Source organism: Sander vitreus, chromosome 12 (assembly GCF_031162955.1).
Source record: "Sander vitreus isolate 19-12246 chromosome 12, sanVit1, whole genome shotgun sequence".
NCBI lineage: Eukaryota > Metazoa > Chordata > Actinopteri > Perciformes > Percidae > Sander > Sander vitreus.
Window position 1 is genome coordinate 19235077 of NC_135866.1, and position 16329 is coordinate 19251405.

A 16329-nucleotide genomic window follows, 5' to 3' on the forward strand; every position below is an offset into this window, starting at 1 on the left:
TAAATGACATGTAATGTAATAATGTAATGAAGCAGCTTGATTGGTTGGGGTTAGGCATTTCACCTCGAGTGGTTAAGGTTAGGATAGCCGATTGGTCAAGGGATAGGACCTGTACAAATGGGGTTACGTTACCTTGTGTTCTCATGGACGTCTGGCCAATAAATGCTATTGAAGGGCGGGTCTTGGCGTGGCCATAGTGGGATTTGTAATATCGCTGCCTTGGTTGCTGCCTCACCACCCGGCCTGTCCTTCTTCACAGACCCTGGCCCGCTGTGAGCTAGATGGAGCTCCGTCACGGCTGGCAGCCCGCGGCGCTCCATACACGCGCAAAGTCACCGTTTCTGGGTTACTGGACTATCAAATGCCGATGCTCTGACGGAGCTCCAGGGCCCGCAGCTCGTAGCTCTCCCTCCCCTCTTCCTGCTAAATGGCCGGTGTGTGTGAGTGAGAGCGCGGTCAGCGAGCTTGTTACACCCGCAATCTCTTGTGGAGCATTATAACTTCGAAAAACCACAGGTTCCAGTTAATCTTATAATGGATGTGTGTGTTGAGTTATTTAAACAAACGATCGGAGAAATAAACGCCTCTTGTCTGCGAGTCTCATTGATAGAGCCCGCGGTGAGCTGGATGGAGCTCTATCAATGAGAGCTAGCAGCTAATCCTAATGAGACCCTTCAAATTCACAAAAATGCATAAAAATTGAAATCGGACAAAAGGGTTAGCTTTGTAACACATTAGGGTAGCTGTGATATAAATGCCGTGACGAAATTCAAAGTGTAAATATACTAGATTTATGCCGAAAGTGTACCCGGGGTCTGTGAAAGGACAGGCCGGGCGGCCTGCATTGCAGTGTCTGAAATATGAGACCTGCTGTCTCGTCTCCACTATATATGTATGTGCTTCGCTCAACCAATCAGCGCGTAGCTCATCGTAATATTCATGAGCATACCATATTTGGAAGAAAAGCTCTCGTTTGAAATAGAGCAATTCCACAGGGATGAATTAGGCAGCATAGAACAGCACACGGGCCATTTTCAGCCCAACCAATGTTACATACCCTATTAGGAGACCTTACGGAACAGTGTGAAATACCCTATATAATCATTCTATCACCCCTTTAAGAAACGTCTAACCCAGTTAAAATATATATTTCATTAGTCTGGGTTCAGTGGAGAGCTTAAGATGCTGTTTTAAAGATTTACCCGGTTGCAATGATGTAATTCTAGGGGAATACTTGTAATATTCTAGCACAGTAAGTAGTTGGCAGTGGTGATTGGTCAATCCCTAATACAAAGACACAAACATACATATGGACTGACATTGACACACTCTCACAGACCTTCAAGTCCTGCTCCAGACTACGGAGCAGTTCTCCGTCCACGTGGCCGGTCTGTGCGACCCGCAGGCTCTTCTGTTCTGCCTTCCGCAGGCGGTATTGCAGGATGCGGCAGTTCTTGTTTGAGCGGTCCAGGTCCCTCCGCAGCTCCTGCAGCTGGTAGACCTCCTCCTCCAGGTAGCTATCTCGCACCTCCTCCATCTCCGCCCGTAGCTCGTCCACTTCATCCTGAGAGAGACACAGAGGAATACGGAGCTGAAACCTTAATACCAACTCCACACTACAATAATCGACAATAATGTTGATATCCAACATTTGTGCCGGTAAATATATATATATATTTTTTCACACCAATGAAAGTTGACATTCTGTGATGCAAATAGTATTGACTCTCATGTTTATGCTGTTTTAATGTTATCATTCTGCTTTGCAAACAGCAGGAAGTGCTTTTGAGTTGTGTGTAAGGATCAAAGGTAATTTAACTTAGGTTTGTATTTACAAGAAATATATACTTTTAAAGGTTATTGCTGTGAATTATGTATAATGTTGAATTCTGTAGCAACAATAATTCTGTTGGTCTGCAAGATAAATACTGTTTAGCAGCTTCAAGATTTTTGTATTTGTGAAGCAGTTTGAGTATATAAAAAAAGCACTTAACCTGACCAGAAGTAGGTTGGAAGGAATTAGGTTTTTCCTGAGGGTGGCGTTACAGAGAAGGCCACCGGATCTTTAACATCAAAACAGATAAAAGGATAGAACGTTATCTGCATCCACATATTAAATTATTATATTTGAGCTCTTCGTCTTTGTACTTGTGTATTTATTATGCATTTGAAAAATGATACATTTGAGGTTGGTGCCAGAGGAAAGCTAATGGAGTATCCAAAATGTTCAGCTTCTGGGGAGTACGAATGTGCTCATTATATTCTATTAGATGTTAATATTTCCTCTGTACAAGTTTTGACTTGAGGTGCCTTTAGATGACCAAATATCCAGCAATGTCATGGAAATTCATTAGTTTTAGGGTGTCATGGCAAAGGTGTTGGTTAAAGGGAACCTATTATGCTTTTCCTTATTTTCTGTCATATCTATAATGTTACAATGTCGTAAACAGTAAACAGGAAATAAAGATTATTCTCTGCTTCATGAAAAAAGTAGAAGTGGACATAGCCACCGTGACATCACCCATTGGTTTGTGGACTATCGTTTTGAAGCCTTGAGTTTGCCATTTTGGCCATTGCCTACTTGGTTTTTGGACCCAGAAGTAATCATATTTGGACGAGAGGGTGGAGCTGGGGAGAAGTGAGGGGTGGATCTGACTGAGATCTTAAACACTGATATACACATTTCCAATAACAGCAGAGGGACAATGTACATTTTTCCAATTCCACAACATAACTTCAAAAAACATTTATGGCATAAAGCTAGTATACAGGATATGCAATGTAATATATCTTTGTAGATTATACTTTCGTATGATTACCTATGAGTTCCTGTAATACAAGTATTCTTAGTGCTGATGATGTAACATCTCTAGATGGCTCTAAGCATCGTATCTCTTAGACTGATTGTATTCACAGTCCCCATCTCCTATTAACATGAAACAACCCGGCATTGATGGAGGTAAGAAGGGAAAGATGTATCTGTAGTACTACAATAGTTTGTTCGGTAGTCTATATCCACGACGTTCCACTTCCGGGATTGCTGGCCGGAAATTCCGCTGGATCCCGCTCTTTTCGCCCGGATGTCCTTTACCTTACTGTTCTTTGTGTTGGAATTTTAAACTCCGGTCAATTAATGAGGACTATGGTCAACCTTTTCTCAGATCTCTGCAGGGTAAATCGAGACAGCTAGCTAGACTTTCTGTCCAATCTGAGTTTTCTGTTGCACGACTAAAAATACTTTTGAACGTACACGTTCCACCCAAACAAGTTCCTTCCCGAGGCTATTTTGCAGCGGCACCATGGCTCTGTCGGGCGCTTAGTGCCGCCGATGACAATTGTGATTGGTTTAAAGAAATGTCAATAAACCAGACTAAGTTTTTCTCCCATCCCAGAATGCTATTTGGACTAGCCAGACCCTCCTCCACAGCAATGTGGAGGAAGGTCTGGCAAAGCGACACTATTTGTTCGGTAACCTCCAGGGTAACTCTTCACCTCCATCCTAAGGAGTCAGTTTGCCGAGTAGCTTTCCTTGGGATGGATATTCAAAAGGTTGGACTTGCACCTGATAAAAAGACAATTCTATGGTAAAGGGGGGTTTGGGAAGAGTGTGTCAATTAATGAAAATCTATCCTCATTTGGAAAAGCACAGAGCCCATTGTTATCTGAGGAGGGCCCTGGAGGAAGGAGTTAATGACCTTGCACAGGGTCGGCCCAATCAATGACCAGGTTAAAAGCAGAGGCAGAGCAGCATCCTGGGAGAAGGTATATTTTGAGAATGTCACTAATGTTTATGGGGAGTGTGCATACCGAGTCATCACCGGTACTTAGTCATCTCTTGAAGGGTGTTAAGTGGGGATATCTTTACTGAGCAGCTGCTGCAATTAATTATTTTCTCAATTGATCAATGTTTTTTCTGGGAAATGTCAAACAAATTGTAAAAATATCATCACAGTTTCTCACGACCCAAGATGGTGTCCTTATATAAGATGTTTTTACTATTGCTATTACAATGAATTGGCTATCAAAATATATGCAGGCAATCAGCTAAGCAATAATTAAGTAAGCTGTGGACACAGGCTTTTAGAAATCTTTAGAAAAGAAATGGTAAGATTAGATTGAGAGAAAATTCAAGCTGTAACAACTTTGAAAATCCATTTATCCATAATCGTTTATTTGTTGGTTCCAAATACTCAAATGTGAACATTTTTGCTTCTTTGTTTTCTATGAAAGGAAGCCAAATATCTTTCGAGTTTAAAAGAAGAATTTTAAAGACTGGGAACTTCTGGGGGGACATTTTTTTTTAAATTTTCAGACAATAACAATGACTTTATTTATTGTAAAGTATTCAATAGATTAATCGATAATGGCTGTAACTAACGATTATTTTCATTATCGATTAATCGGACGATTATTTCTCAATTCAGCAATTCTTTTTTCATCTAAAAAAGTTTTTTTTAAACAGTTCAAATGCACCCAGATCTGAGTGTCACATATTGAAATGTTTTGTTTTGTCTGGCCAAACCCAAAGATATTTAATTTACAATGATATTAAATAAAGAAAAGCAACAATTATTTTACATTTGAGAAGCTGGCAGCAAATGTGTTTGCATTTTTTTTTTTTTTTAACAATGACTGAAATGGATTAATTGATTTCCAGAATAGTTGGCAGTTAATTTTCTGTCGATGGACTACACAATTAATCGACTAGTAATTGCAGCTCTAAAAGAAAATGGTTGGTTGCAGACACAAAAATCAGTTTACTGGTGTTGTGCAAATGATGTATTGTAGACACAATAACACAGGTTGGAATCCCCTCCATGATCACATCTCTTCATGCAATCAAAAGAAGCAAAAATACCTAAAATATAATCTAAAATAAAACCGAGAGGTGTGAAAATAAAATAAATGTGATAAACATGTTTTTCCATGAGCAGTGCTGATGTAGCAGTTTAGGGGACTCCCTGACATTTTGGGGCATGGGGGGAAGGGGAGGTAGAAGAGTTCACCTCAGAGTCCCAGCTGGCAGACTGACAGCCAGGCAGGAGGGTGTTTGAACACCACACACATGGGACATCTGACTGTTTTCAAGTCCTGTGGGATAAAGCCATTACAGCGAGAGCCAGTAAAGCTGATTAACTCTCTTGTATTTCCACCGAGCCAGAGAGAGACACACACAGACATGCGTAATGAAGTTTGAAATAATACTCAGAGTAACATGTGAATAAACCTGTCTCCCATCTAACCTGCAAGATTGTTTGCCGCATTATCTGTTAGACTCCCCTCCCCAACTCATGGGGATAGCCTACTTAAAGAAGGGGGGGGGGGAATCCTGCAAGAAATCTTCAAGCAGGATCTTCATACAATATGTAAAATACCACTATGAAACGTTGGCAAACAATACACTGAATAAAAACCTACTGTGCATCCCTGTGTACATCACTTCATTACACGAGATAATGTTGCTCTGGTGTCCCAGATGCAACATGGGGGGGTGGGGGATAAAATGTTGACTCTTTCTGTCAAAATAAGACTTTGGTGACTTGACAGCAACACTATATATTTAAAAAGGCTAAGAACACATCAGGGTGAAGCTATTATCAATAAAACTCCCATCAATAAAGGTCAAACCCACAGGGAAGACCGGGAAGGGTAAAAGAACGACATGATGGATGGAGAGTCGACAGAGGGACATCATGGGTATGACAGCTGGGCATTAAACGAAATGGGTTTAGATTTTAATAATGTATACATTTAGATTATGCTTTCAATCAGTAAGCGGTGGAAGTTGCTCAAGGACACTTAAAAAAAAACAGGTGATGGTTGGGATTGAACCCGTGACGGTCCTGTAAAGGGACAGTTTTGGGTCCTCTTTAGGAAACAGCTGCTTCTGGGCTGGATACTATGAGCCTTGGGCAAAAGGGTGTGTTTTTAAATGTAGATTTTGAATGATGTGTTTATATAAAACATATGCAACAAATAAGCATAGTAGCAACGTTTGCCCGCCGTGTAACTTGTTGAAATAATCATCATACCTTGAGGTAGTCGTTTTCAGATCTCAAATCTTCCACCTCCCGCAGCAGGTCCTCCTCAGTTACATTCTTGGTGCCTGGCAGTCTGAATTGTGAGCCTGATGAGGGTTTCTCTGGCTTGCGTTTCTCTCCGTGCGCCCCCGGAGCGGGCTGAGCCTGAGACATGCTTCCCTTCGCGGCGGAAGCCTCGGTTGTGCGCAATGGAGCGACAGCAGCCGTTCCGGTCGCTTCAGCCCGCAGCGGATTATCGCCTCCCACCTGATCCCTGTCACTGGAGCCGGTACCGGACTCGGCGTCGCTACTAGCGGCCGGTGCCAGCCTTTGCTCGTCCGACAGCGGCTCAGACGGGCAGTCTGACAGGTCTGAGCTGCTGTCAGTCTGGCTGACCCGGCCCAGAGGCGCTCCGGTCGGTACCCGGATCGGGGATCCATGGCTGAGAGGGCCTGGGGACCCCGAGGCTAGTTTCCCCTTCTTGCCTTTGGCGAGGATCGGACTGCTGGTGCTGTCCGCTTTGATGCCGGCGGGTTTGGGCTCGGCCGCTGCATGCTGGAGCACCTTTGTGGGCTTTTTTGCGAGAGAAGGCTTGGTGTTACTTTTTGCCGTGGATGTTTTCTCTTTCGCCCCTGTTGTGTTGCGTCTGGAGCTGCGGTTCGGATGGACCAAGGGCACTGAGGCAGACTGCTGCTGCTTGCTGAGTTTGGGCGATTTTGGTACGATGGCAGGTGGTTTGGTGGAGCGAGAGTGCACATCCTTGAGGAAAGGTCTGGCCGGGGAGGGCGCTCGGTTCAGTCTCTTCTTCTCCAACTGGTGGTTCTGCGGTTTGGTGTCGCTGCCAGAGCCATTGGAGCTCTCCATTATACACCGACACCGGCAGCAGGAGGACGATGAAGGAAACGATCAATCCACAGCAGCGCGGAAAACCTCTCACATGCGACACCAGAAAAACAGCCAGGTTGCTTTACCTTCTTCCTTGTTGGGCTGGAGATGCGCATCCTGCGCCGTGCTTGATGTTTTACTCCATCTCGTCTGCATTCACCAGGTTGTCATTGTAGTCCCCTCTGCCTGTAGCCCCTTTGGAGGAAACGCTGCAACAAAAAAAGGATTACTGGAACGGATGGGATGACAGACAGGTTGCATCTGCAGACAGGGCTCTTAAGGCTCAAGTTAGAAAGAAAAGAGTCAGCCGGAGTCACATCATCCCTCTTCTTCTTCTGTAGATCGGGTCTCCATCTCTCTGTTACACCCGGGCTGTGAGTGTTGGGCCCCCGCGTCTCGCACTCCTTTCTATCTGACATGTAAGACCTGCAAACGCTGCGGTGTAGGCTCGAAGTGATTTTCTGCGAGGCGCATGCGCTGCTGCCTTACAAGCGCCCAAGCACACCCCTTCTTTTCTCTGGGATCAGGTCTGACACGCTTTGGTGCGCATGCCCTAATGACACACACTCTATTGGCTATTGACCACCTTCAGATGAGGGGCAGAGATGGATTCAGGAGGTACCAATACTCTCCTCTTCCTATGGGAAATCTTACACTCAATATTTATGAATCAGATCCTCAAATCAATGGGTTTTTCCATAATCCCAATCTACAATATAGTATCTGTACTATAAAGTGAAAACATCACTTCAACAGCATCTTTCAATGACTTGAACTTCTTAAATCGAAGAAAAGTCAATTAAATTGAGCAAATGAGCATTTCTTTGAATTATCATCTCCTGGAATTCACCCAAGGACCCCTGGGATGCCACACATCCCACTTTTGGAAAGACAGTCACAGAATAAAATCAAGACCATAAGCTGGTAATAAATATAGACATCTTTAATTGCATTTCATTAGTTTAAGAATGCCACAAGTTATAAATACCACAAATCCGCTTTCAACATGCCAAAACTTTTCCAAGACGTATAACAGGTTTAATACTAAGTACAGTCTTCCATCTTAAAGGATACACATTTCAAATAAAAGCATTTCTTAAAATTTATATTTAAAACACTAAGTAGTATAAGGCTTGGCTAGTATAACAAAGACCACAGGGTTAGTGCCAAATGCTAAAAGTCAAGGAGGGACAAATGAAAGGATGCATTCCACAAAACAATATGAAAAGAAGTTTGTGTGTGATAAAACTGCAAAGTTGCAGATAATTTGTATGGTTGTTTGCTGGCTAATAATCTTTTTTCAAGATGTGCTTGGATGTCAGTAATCGTTCTGTCTCAGTTTTTTGTTTTGGTATGAAACTATTCATTTGTTATAATACATCATGTGCCACTTTAAGTTCACAGAAGCTTGACTTTAACATAAAAATTCAACAAAAAATCTAATTAACCAATAGCAAGTCAGTTTAGGTAATTTTAGATCAGGTCCTTTGAATGGGCTCGTCCTTCCTCACCCTCAGACTGGGGCTTTTACTTCAACACGTAAAAACAAAACAGAAACACTCACAGTGCTACAATATTGCATTAATTTAACAAAAAAAGACGGAAGAATTAAATGTTTATTAATATCTATGAACACAGGAGGGCTTAACATGCATAACCTAGTGTTTTAAAAAATGCACAAGTAATGGGATACACCCATACTGGTCTGTAAAACTGCCGAATCATAAATAAAACCTTCTGACCTCCTCTTAAAAACGTCCCCTTCAAGCAGGATTTTATATGAAGACGTTTCTTTATCAATTTGTTATGAAACTGGACTCAAATCTGCAATAACAGCCTGTCAAAATGAGTAGATATGAGGGGATCAAAGTTTCCCAAGTCTTTCAAATACTAAATAAACCTTCCTGCACTTTTCCCTCCAAAAGGGAGACTCAAACATTCTTCTTTAAGCTGTATCTGAATTCAGAGAAAAAAACTAAACATTTTGCCATATTAGTAACAAAACCAAAACAAAGGTGGCAACCATGTGTGTCTACTAGCTACTGTCTCTACTCCCTTTAAAAAGCCAGTAACACACATGGAGAATGCCCCTATAAAAACACCAATCCCTCAAAGACTACATTATCCATCTCTCCTTGCATCTCCATCCCACTTTAACAGGCCGTGGAGGAGTTCAGAGCGGCCACTACCGAGGAAACATTGATCTTTACTAAACTACAAGTCGTGTACTTCTGCATGTAAGCTTAACTAGGTAAGATGGATTGTAGTGCAAAACATTACAATTTATACAAAAGTGAAATGAGCTGTTCCAGCCACTTTAAGGCAAAGGAATACAAACTGATATGATCCACCATCACACAACCACCTACTGCTGGCCACAAATATCTGCACTTTGTCCAGTCATTACAGCAACACACCATATTTACATTATGTGCTTTTGTTTACCTCAAGTCAACTCGTCACTTAGGTAATAATACCTATTAATAAGAATATAAAACTACTGTACCTAGAGCCAGAATTTAAACTAAGAAGAAGAGACGTAAGATATAGTTATCCCTTTTCTGTAAGCTAGATGATGGAGAGATACCAGACCATTGGGGCAACAATGTCAAACTTAGTGTACAGTATGTGTGATGAATATTCTTTAAAAGAAAGCAGGAAGCTGTATGGCCCTCAATAATCACCCTCCTAGTAAAATGTGCAACTGCTACCAGAGGGCTCTCTACCTCGAAGGCACCTGCAGGGCACAGCTAGCCTAACGGTCCGAGGAATGAGGTAGTCTGGGTCAAGTTTAGACAGAAGGGGTGGTAGGAAGTCGTGATTCACCTGGCCTAAGTGTTAGTGTGGTACATGTCATAGTGTACAGCTACGAAACAGGAGAAGAAACCGGGGAAGATAATATTAGTTGTTGAGAGAGTCCATGCATCTTACATCAGCAGTCAATAATTCCAAACTGCTGCTGTTTGCTGCCCCCTGGTGGCCAGATAGGTAGCCTGTGTGTGTGTGTGTGTGCGTGTGCGTGTGTGCGTGTGCGTGTGCGTGTGCGTGTGTGTGTGTGATGGGGGACCACTCGGACTCAGCAACAGCGCATGCGGGGAGGCGGCAACTCCGGAGGCACTTCCGGTTCAGGCTGCAGAGACAGGACACTGTTGGAAAACTCTGTGTTAGGAACTTCCAGAGGCATCTGTGGTATCAGGAAGAAGAGGACAAATCAGGAAACACGCGGTTGATGCATTGAATATTTAGGCAGTGTGCTTAAGATCCACAATGATTTATTTAGTGCAATGGCTGAATAAGCCTCAGTTTGCAGAAAAGAAATATAAGGGAAAAAAGCTTCAAGGAGCAAAATAATCACAGCGTCTTGATAATATTCTTGTGACTGTATGGAGGTTTATGAAACAGATAAATGAAAAAAAAAAAAAGATTTTACTATAATAATCTTATCTGATGAACATTCAAAAAAATTCTGGCAGAAAGTGTTGAATTTAGTGGGGCTAAGACACAGTACAGCATTGTACTGACTTCTCATTTGGATATATTATTGGCTAATATCAGACAATATTATCAGCTGACACATATATATCAATATCAGCACATGTCGGCCAAGACAATGCAGCACAGAAATGCAAAAGATGAGTTTGCAGTAATTTAGTAACAGTGTCGCTATTCCATAGTTTGTCAATCAGAAAGTACTTAAAAGTTTATTTTTCAACTATAAAATGTCCCACTCTGCACATATCTTGGTCACAAGTCTTTAATAATCAAATCTCAGGAATCTTTAATAAAAATGTTTATTCATGATATGCTTTTATTTAAAAAATGAACATTGATAGAATCTACCAGAGGACAGAATTAGCACCATCCACCCGCTAAATGCTGGGAAAATGTGGCTGGTAGATGAGCTTCACTCACCAGCCAAAAAAACAATGGTAATCTATTGAGTGGCTGGTAAAATGTGAACATTCACTAGCCATTGGTGGACAAAAAAAGTAAATTTTGCACAGTAGGCTCTACTGATAACACACCAACCTTGCTAAGGATATCATCCACAAGCTTCAGGAAGATCTCGTCGACATTGAAATTATCCTTGGCACTAGCTTCGCAGAAGCGCATTCCACTTATTCGAGAGGAAAACTGCAACACAAATAGCACAAACTGAGTAAAATTAGCTTAATGTCAGCAAAAAACTAATTAATTTATTCCACAGGAGCAGAAATTAAGCTCAACAACAACTGGAAACTTCATGAAAAAGTCTCTCCTCTAGATTTAATGTAATTTATTGATAAGCTATACATAATGTTACTTAACTTTCAAGATGTTCTGCTCATAATACACATGAACACATCTACTACTGCATCTTCTTCTAGATAATTTCATATCAAATTTATAGAAACAGAAGATGTCGTTTGGTTATATTATGGTGAATGGCAGCATTTGTGTGTTGAACGCACCCTCTCTCCCTGCTGTCTGGAGATGATACGATCAGTTTCACAGTCCAGCTTGTTCCCGACCAGGAGAAGTTCTGCTTCCTCGGAGGCGTACTGACACAAAACAGAAAGGAGACACATCAGGAGTCAGCTGATAAATTACAAGACACTGAAGTACAGAAATGAAGATATTTTTGAAGTATCACCATTCTACGTATAGGTCGTCCACCACAGAGAAGTGGAAAGTTACTTTTCAACTGTAAAATGTTCTTCCCAGTAAATTTCTTGGACACAAAAATGTAATTAAAATGTATGTTATGGATTGTGTAAATCTCAAATATAAGTATCAGTGTCAGTCTCCAAAATCCAGTATCAGTCAGGCTATAATTGCAGCGTTTCTGCAAAGGGACACCTTGAAAAACACCTCTAGCTCGTGTAGCTGCTGCCAGTGCTGGTGAGCTTAAAGACAAAGGTAGAACTACAGGGTGAATATCACAGGAGGTATGGCTGGGTTGGCATTGTTATTGGATACAATTCCTATCCAGAATCCAAGGAATTGTTTTGTCACAAGAGAAAAGTTCAAAAGTTGTAACACACTTTCTGACATGTCTGGCGTATAATAATGGCAGAAGAACAGCCCAAAAGGACAAAAAAGCATGTGTCAGTTTGTTTACCTTGTCTATCATTTTCATCCATTTGGGAAGGTCGTCAAAGGTCTCCTGCTTTGTGATATCATACACAAGCACTATTCCCTTGGCGCCTCTGTAGTAGGCTGATGTGATGCTGTTAAACCTCTCCTGGCCAGCAGTGTCCCTGGATGACATGAATGAAACCCAATATAATTAAAAGTCTGCACAGTCTTTGCAGGGTCACCAAGACTTCTCTGAATACCAAACAGCTGATTGACTGTTTTGATCAAAGGTACTTTTATTTATTAAAGATGACTACGAAGAATAGGCGGAAGTTTCAAAAAGAAAAACTAAGACGGACAACAAAAGAATCAGTTTTGTGACAAGTCATAACCAATACAACGTCATTAATCAATAATGCTAAAAATACATTCAAAACATTTCAACGTTAGTTAGTTGTCATTTTAGTTAGTATGTACAACATTGATTTTAAAACACGGAATCCCACTTTGTTTGGGTTAAATCTGGTATCCACATTATCATCATCATCAGGTATCTAGCTAAAACAAAACAGACATCTGAAGAGTTTTGTTAAAAAATTAGATATCTACAATTTGAGGAAATGACTGCTAACTCTGTAACGCTAAAGATTATCCCACCTCCCATTAAGCATTATAAGCAATATATAAACATTTCATAAACACACTGGTAGAACTACCCATAATATTCGCACATAATAAGTAATAAGTATACGTAATATACTATAATAAGTAATAATAAGCACAAGTGTTTTATTCATGTATTTGTAACAACTAGAACTCTTCCTGTGGCAAGTGGAGGCTGGTGTATAAACCGATAATGAAAAACAATATAGTAGGGACAAAAAAAACAAACCGCTGTAATAATGTAAAATATGTCTTCAGAGGAGACTTTATAATTCTTATAAATACATGAACACTTAAAATGTCCTTGTATCTGCTTACAACTACATTATAGTGTGTTTACCATTACCATTTTTAATGTTTATATAATGCTTTTAAATGCTAAAAGTGTTGCCATTAACTCAAAATGAAAATTATACTTTTAAAGCAATAGCAGCTATTATAGGTTGATCAATAAGAAGCTCAGGCACTTGAAATTAAACCAAACTAAATATAAAGCATTTTGGAAATTAACTCTTCATTTTAAAAATGTAAAAGGTGCAAATATATTTTTAAATGCATGTATGGATTCATTTCAGGTTATGTTATGATTCAGCAGATCATCTGAGGCTGGGTGAGCAGCATGATAAGCAGATTGAGCTGCACTCACAGTGCAGTGTTACTGTACCTTCGGCCAGCTAGTCTCTCTCTGTTCCGTTTGTGAGTCACAGTCAGGCATATGAGCAGAAGAGCGGAAAGAGACACAGCAGCACAATGGCAGGGTTAGGTAAGGCCAGGCGTAGCAATGATGGAGCTTGATGTGAGCAGTTCAACGTGAAAGACGAGACACAATGATGACGACCATCTTGAACGGACAGGACAGGTAGCACGGTGGGCAGAGAAATGGGGATAAAACGGGACGTGGTGAAGGGTATATGTGATGTTAAGGTGGGAGGGTGGATGGGGGTGTTAGTGAACAGGACAGATGCGTTAGTAAAATAAGTGATGGAGTTCCCACGTTTTAGGCCAACACTGTCACACACAATCAATGCAGTCATATACTCAGTTAGTACAAAAGATTTCCTAACTGTAATTTGTAGCATGTCAATCAGTTTTGCAATGGCTGGCCAAAAACACTAGATGTTTTCAAAATGTAATTAAGGCCTAGTTAAAGTCACAAGACACAAGTACAGGCATAATTAAGCCTCTGAAATAGAGTGGTTGTCTGTTTGAGCAATAGAACTGATGATTCAAGACTTCTGAATTAATGCCCAATTCAAATAGTATATTAGAACAATGAAGTGAAACAAAAAGACAAGTCGGTCTGATTGTTATTTAAATTTTTGAAATCAAAAGGAGTGATCCGGTATGGGATTTCATGAATTGTATGTTGTAAAATGTGTGTTTTCTGTTGTTCCACTAATTTGTATGAATGTGTTTTTACTGTAACAACAACAGTAACTGATGTAACCAAAACTAAAGTTATTGCCAACTTTAGACAACAACATGGTGAATATGAATGATCATGTGTGCTCCATATGAAGCTAAAAGTTATATTCCCACTGGAGCCACAGGTTTTTCATATAGGGCTTTGGATAAAAATACTTCATGGCATGTTAATGTTGACAAAACATGCAATAACGTCATTTTTAAGAAGTATTTTTTGCACATGCATTACCGGCTGTACAAAGCTGAGAGGCATCAGTAAGCCACCAGTAGTTTGTGTTAGGGCAGCCTGCAGGGTGAGGGACAGACCCAGGAAATGCACCATGCAGAGGAGTAAAGGAACTGGAGACTTCTGTTCAATTACTCACCATATCTGTAGTCTGATCTTCTTCCCTCTCAGCTCCACTGTCTTGATTTTGAAGTCAACTCCTATGAGGGGAAATCAGAAACACACATGTGGACACATACAAGTACCAGCATTTCCTGTTGTTTATTTGGTTTTTGGTTTTAGAACAAGCTACATGAAAAATAAAACATTGACTTCCCTCTTTTGCATTATGGGTTAAATTATTTATTTTTTATTTTATGGTAATCTGTGATTAAGGAAAACAATATTAGTGACGAGCTGTGTCACATGAATGACAGGGCACAAAATGGAGCTCTGCCATAGCAGCTGCTTGTGTGTGTGTGTGTGTGTGTGTGTGTGTCTATTTTGGGATTGGACACTATGACTGACTGTTGTTTTGGTCACAGGACTGTTTAACCAATTCCACTTATGTAGGGTTTCGTGTAATTTAAGATGGTAGCATATATTATCACGGCACAGCAATATGTCACAAGGTTTTCAATTTAAATAAAAATCACTCAGTTGAATGGTGATTTTTTTTAAATATATGTAAATATTAAATATGTAATGTGTCAGCTCTTAATTAGAAATATCAAAATATCGGTTCAGAAATGGAGATGGCATTCAATGATGGCACTCGATGGTAGAAGAAGAATTTACCATTAGCAAATTAAGTTAACTAATTAACAGCTAATTGGACAGCTGCAGATGCTATCCGAGTAACAAGTCTCTCCCTTGCTGTGTTGGGCTCTAAAATCCCTGCTAGACATCCCGTCTAACAACCTAAAAAAATGCAACAACCACCCAAAACACTATTCCAAGCCTCAAACGTGTGTTTGTCTAACGCTGGTTGCTTTATTGCAACATTAAACGGTCTTAGTTTAATAGCTAAGACAGTTTTGTTAGCTAACGTTAGAACAGTGTTGTAGTTACCGTTAGCTTTTAAGTTACCGTTAGCTAGCTACAGCCAGTAGTGTAAGCTCTGTTCAATCCATTACACAGGACAATATATTTATAATGTCCAGCCCATGGTTTTTTAAGTTCATACAATCCAGTAAGTAGACAGAGCCCTGATAAATGCTGTCAATAAAAACTGGATAAAAACAAGCCCCGTAAACGCCTCCTGTGCTCACCTACAGTCGACTTGCAAGCTTCGCAGAAAGTGTCGTCGGTAAATCTCTCCATAATGCTCGTTTTACCAACACCACGGGAGCCAATAATGATAATTTGAAGTTTAAAATCAGCGGGTCTGGGAGGCATCTTCCTGCGGCGCGACTGAGCCCCCAGAGCGGGGGAAGAGTTCGCTGAGCCCCCGCCACCACCGGCGGCCCTCCGTGGTATGTCATATCTCGAATCCATCAGTAATTCCACATTTGTAATTACAAGAAAGACAGACAAACGCGCCTAAACTCGTATACTGTCGAAACAATTTTCTATTTCCAACTTTCTTTCGTCTCAGTAGAAGTTTGTGAAAGTTTGTCACTCGCCGACAGTTGTTGTTATTCAGCCATTAGAGACCAGAGCCGCCATGACGTCATTAACCACATTACAACACACTTCCGCTTCCGTCGCTTCTTTACAATATATATAATATATATCATTTCAACAAAAAATACCAATAATATAATTTTCTATATTGTGATTTTTTTCTTTTAAAAAAAGTTAGTGGTTTGTAGTGATTTTAGAACAAATGAGCTGTGAGGAGCCATGAAGCACAAATCAACATGTGGTGTAAAAACTTTGCCTGCTAAAAGTGACCTATTCACAATATTTTCACTCTGAAAAGTTTAAGGAAGATTTTTGACTTACTTTTAAATATCTTCATAATAGACCCACACACCGATATTTGGCCGTAGTGTATAGGCCATAGCCAGCTGCGTATCAATCAACATTACAATTCTTTACTACATACTAAACGACATACAGTATATATGC

The 16329-nt window shown here is 40.5% G+C and overlaps 2 protein-coding genes across 4 annotated transcripts in view; both read right to left on the bottom strand.

Moving 5' to 3' along the window:
- mtcl1 (microtubule crosslinking factor 1) overlaps positions 1 to 7454 on the bottom strand; it is a 72686-nt gene extending 65232 nt beyond the window's left edge. For 2 of the 3 annotated variants that reach the window (XM_078264350.1, XM_078264348.1), the window contains exons 1-2: positions 6033 to 7454; positions 1340 to 1564 (exon numbers count right to left, since the gene is read on the bottom strand). In XM_078264350.1, coding sequence (XP_078120476.1) covers positions 1340 to 1564; positions 6033 to 6884 — 1077 coding nt within the window. In that variant the 5' untranslated portion in view covers positions 6885 to 7454. The remainder of the gene's footprint in view (positions 1 to 1339; positions 1565 to 6032) is intronic. The other variant, XM_078264351.1, reaches the window with a different exon arrangement.
- Positions 7455 to 7827: 373 nt separating this feature from the next.
- On the bottom strand, positions 7828 to 15933 carry rab12 (RAB12, member RAS oncogene family). The gene is made up of 6 exons (XM_078264352.1): positions 15528 to 15933; positions 14417 to 14477; positions 12007 to 12145; positions 11357 to 11446; positions 10935 to 11039; positions 7828 to 10089 (listed from the first exon to the last, which is right to left on the bottom strand). Exons 1-6 carry the CDS (start codon positions 15751 to 15753, stop codon positions 9982 to 9984), a joined length of 729 nt encoding a protein of 242 aa, XP_078120478.1. The 5' UTR covers positions 15754 to 15933; the 3' UTR covers positions 7828 to 9981.
- Positions 15934 to 16329: the final 396 nt, after the last annotated feature.